This window comes from Acipenser ruthenus, chromosome 30, assembly GCF_902713425.1.
Source record: "Acipenser ruthenus chromosome 30, fAciRut3.2 maternal haplotype, whole genome shotgun sequence".
NCBI classification, from domain to species: Eukaryota; Metazoa; Chordata; class Actinopteri; order Acipenseriformes; family Acipenseridae; genus Acipenser; species Acipenser ruthenus.
The window spans coordinates 337,353-341,022 of record NC_081218.1 but is presented as its reverse complement, the minus strand read 5'-3'; the positions used below and the strand labels follow the sequence as shown (position 1 = coordinate 341,022).

At 36.1% G+C, this 3,670-nt stretch overlaps 1 protein-coding gene across 1 annotated transcript; it reads left to right on the top strand.

Moving 5' to 3' along the window:
- Nucleotides 1-794: 794 nt before the first annotated feature.
- LOC117435801 (prostacyclin receptor-like) lies at nt 795-2,177 on the top strand. The gene has a single exon (XM_034059243.3). It carries the CDS (start codon nt 1,240-1,242, stop codon nt 2,053-2,055), a length of 816 nt encoding a protein of 271 aa, XP_033915134.3. The 5' UTR covers nt 795-1,239; the 3' UTR covers nt 2,056-2,177.
- Nucleotides 2,178-3,670: the final 1,493 nt, after the last annotated feature.

Sequence of the window (3,670 nt, the reverse complement as noted above, 5' to 3'; positions counted from 1 at the left end):
CAATTCAAAATCATTATCTGCAGCAGCAGCATCAATAACAGGCTAATTAAACAAAAAATGTGCATTTGTGTTTTAAATGATCGTATACATTACCTAATTTAAAATACAAATGTACTGTTTTTCTTTAAACTTTTTTTTGTCTTTAAACTTCAACTAAAGCATTAGAATTATTATTTATTTATTTATTTATTTATTGTATTCAAATAGGATTGAAATGCTGCTGGCTGTTCCCTCAATACAATCACGGGCTGGACCTAAGAACATGTTGTGACTACTTTAATTATAGTACTGTAATTCACTACATACAGTCAATACATTTGCAGTTTTTACAATATTTAAAATAAATTATTTCAAAATATCCCACATACACAGGTGTCAGTCTTGTTGGTTATCGTTACAAATAATTAAATACATAAATCCCATTTGTTTGCACCGGATCTGCTATCAAACCTATTTTATAGCCTACAGTTATATTATTCGATATACCAGTCTTCTAAATTATTTACCAGGATGAACAGAAAAAAAAAAATGAAAAAATCAAAGTAAACATGATCCTTCAAGAAGGCAACATTATTAGTGCGATATTTACAGGTTTTGTTTATTATTATTATTATTATTATTATTATTATTATTATTATTATTATTATTATTATTATTATTATTATTTTAACAGTGTGGTATAGCTTTAAGAAATTGATTTATCAATACGGTAGACCACACCTCCGTCAAAATCACTTCAGCAAGTTCCTCAAATGCTTCTGGCTAAGCAGCGCGAGCGGGCTGTTTTCAAACGATCACTGAAACCAGCTAGACAAGATACTGAGGGTACAACGCACCGGAGAAGCAACAAGCATGTACTTCACCACCAGCGCTAAAGAGGAAGAGAAACTCATACAACAACGAACACGGGGCTTTCATTAGTTAAAATATCACACACAGCGATGATAAATGCAGTCTTCTGAAAAAGAATGTCACAGCTTTTTAGATAACTCTTTTCACTAACAAGTAAAACAATTGCGTCATTTTGTTTTTATTTACTAGAAGCATTACAAAAAAAAAAACATTTACAGTTACAGAACATATCTAAGAACCTGTTATTGATGACGTCTTTCTTGGGATAAGCGGACAACCTGCATCTAAGATTCGAAGCTTTTCAATAAATCGCAACAATCGGACTCGCGCTGCTAAGTCAAACCAGCTTGACTTATCTAATGACTGGCTTTACCTCTGCATAAAGACATGATCAACATAACATGTGCAAATACTACCAGGATACACGCCGATGGAAACCCAGTGGTTAGCACCTTGATGTTCATTGCTGGCGTGTTGGGAAACTTAGTAGCGTTGGGGATCCTGGGCGTCCATATAAGAGAGTATCGCACCAAGTCTTCAGTGTTTTGTATTTTAGTGACTGGTCTGGCCATCACTGACCTGTTAGGAACGTGTTTTCTGAGCCCCGTTGTCTTCGTCTCCTATGCCCGCAATGCCTCCCTCCTGGGTCTGGTGGGCAGTCGCAGGTTGTGTGACTTCTTCGCGTTTGCAATGACATTTTTCGGATTGGCTTCCATGCTCATTCTCTTTACTATGGCCGTCGAAAGGTGCCTGTCCATCAGCCACCCTTATTTCTACTCGAAACACATCGGGAGAAGCTTTGCTAAGGTGCTTCTGCCGGTCATCTACATTTTTTGTGGCATGTTTTGTTCCCTGCCCTTTTACGCTTTCGGGGAGCACAAGCAGTACTGCCCCGGGACTTGGTGTTTTATCGAGATGGAATCAGGCAGGCCGACGGTTGTGGCTTTCTCCTTGTCCTATGCGACCCTCATGGCGGTTCTGATTCTGGTCATAATCATCTGCAACGGCTCGGTTATCGTGAGTCTCTGCAAGATGTACAGGAACCAGAGGACTAGAAGGGGGTCGGTGACTTCATCCCAGCGCAGAAGGAAAAGTTTCTTTGGTCAGGGAGAGGAAGAAATTGACCACCTCATCCTGCTGGCTTTAATGACTACGATATTTGTCATCTGCTCCCTGCCACTCACGGTAAGACAACGCTGTTGAAATTCTTTAACTGGGGAAACCACGCTTTGGGCTTAACCTCCCCCTTTTTACCACAGTAAATAGTATGTATGCATTTGGCAGACGCCTTTATCCAATGCGACTCACAGGGCAATACCAGGTTACAATGCAAAACCATTATTTAAATACAGTATAGTTTACAGTAAGAGCAAATTATACGACCAAATATAATATGCAGCAAATTAGGGTTACACAACAATGTAATTTACAATTACATTTTATATATATATATATATATATATATATATATATATATATATATATATATATATATATATATATATATATATACATACATACATATATACTGGTAACCTGTAGTAAATGCATAATACAGCCCTGGACAAAGCACGGGGAAACTGGAAAATCAAATCGCTGTACAAATATACCGTAATAAACTTTTATAAGGGTCCCTCGAACGTAACATGTAACATTTAAGAGCTGTCCAAACAGAAAACAAAAACGAAATACGTTTATTTACTAAAAGTTGACTAAACAATAGCAAAGAATTGTAAAAAAAAAAGAACACAAATACGTGTTGTTTAAATTTAAACTGTGGTAGCATTCTGACTGCCACAAAGAATTGTACTCTAAACCCAGCCAGCCCTCAACCGTGTATTTCACAGAAGAGTCAGATTGCGCTAGTGCTCTAGAGCCATCAATCGATCTGCCCTGAATTTAATAAACTTCAATCCGTTTCTATTATTACACAAAGTACCTTGAAATGTACCATTAATAAAGATTGCAAATAATTAAAAAAGAGAATGAGCATGGTAACAGGGGAAAGCTATGGTACAATAAACAAACTAATATACCACAGACAGTCAGCTGTGTTACACAGCAAAGTTAAATGAATCAGTCGTGACTACCTGAGACCTCTGAGAGGAGTCACACAGACAGAGTCCCACAATGATCTCATTCACTCAGATTTCTATGTGAATGTTCTTCCACAATCTTTCTCTTCCCATTTTTTCAGAGTATAGTTTTAGCAGTCTGCACACAAGCTTTCTACTTCCTTTAAATTTAGGGTTTGTAGATTGGTGATTTATTTTGCTGGATTTTGGATTAGGTTTCTAAAATATCCCTTTGTTTATACAGATTAGAATCTAGCCTGTATAATGCAAGGCTAGACTGTGAGGATATTATTATTATTATTAGTAGTAGTATATGCACATTTGAGTATTATTATTTGCAGTAGCAATAGTCGCATTAGGAGTAAAGTATTATTAGTATTATTGTTATACTATTCAGATTTGACTTGCCTTTAAGAGTGAACTTCTCAATGAAAATAACAGAGAAGTTATTGTATAGTATTTGCCACCAATTTGGCAAGTAAAAATTGCATTGGAATCCAAGGTCAACATTAACACCTTAAAATCTTAATCTTAAAATCTTAAAGGGAAGGCTATTTTAGCCCAATTCTCTGTTTTTTTGCACAGTAATATAACTATCCAATAAGAAAGCGTAGATTCCCAATACCACTGAAAACATTACTGTGCCAGTAATAGGATATGCAGTGCTCAAAATGCACCAAATATAGGGAATCAGGACACTTAATCACTTAATGTTTAATTTAGTCTCACAAATTAATTATTAC

Coding starts and splice junctions, on each gene's coding strand:
- LOC117435801 (XM_034059243.3), top strand. CDS start 1,240: ATGATCAACATAACATGTGCAAATACTACCAGGATACACGCCGATGGA.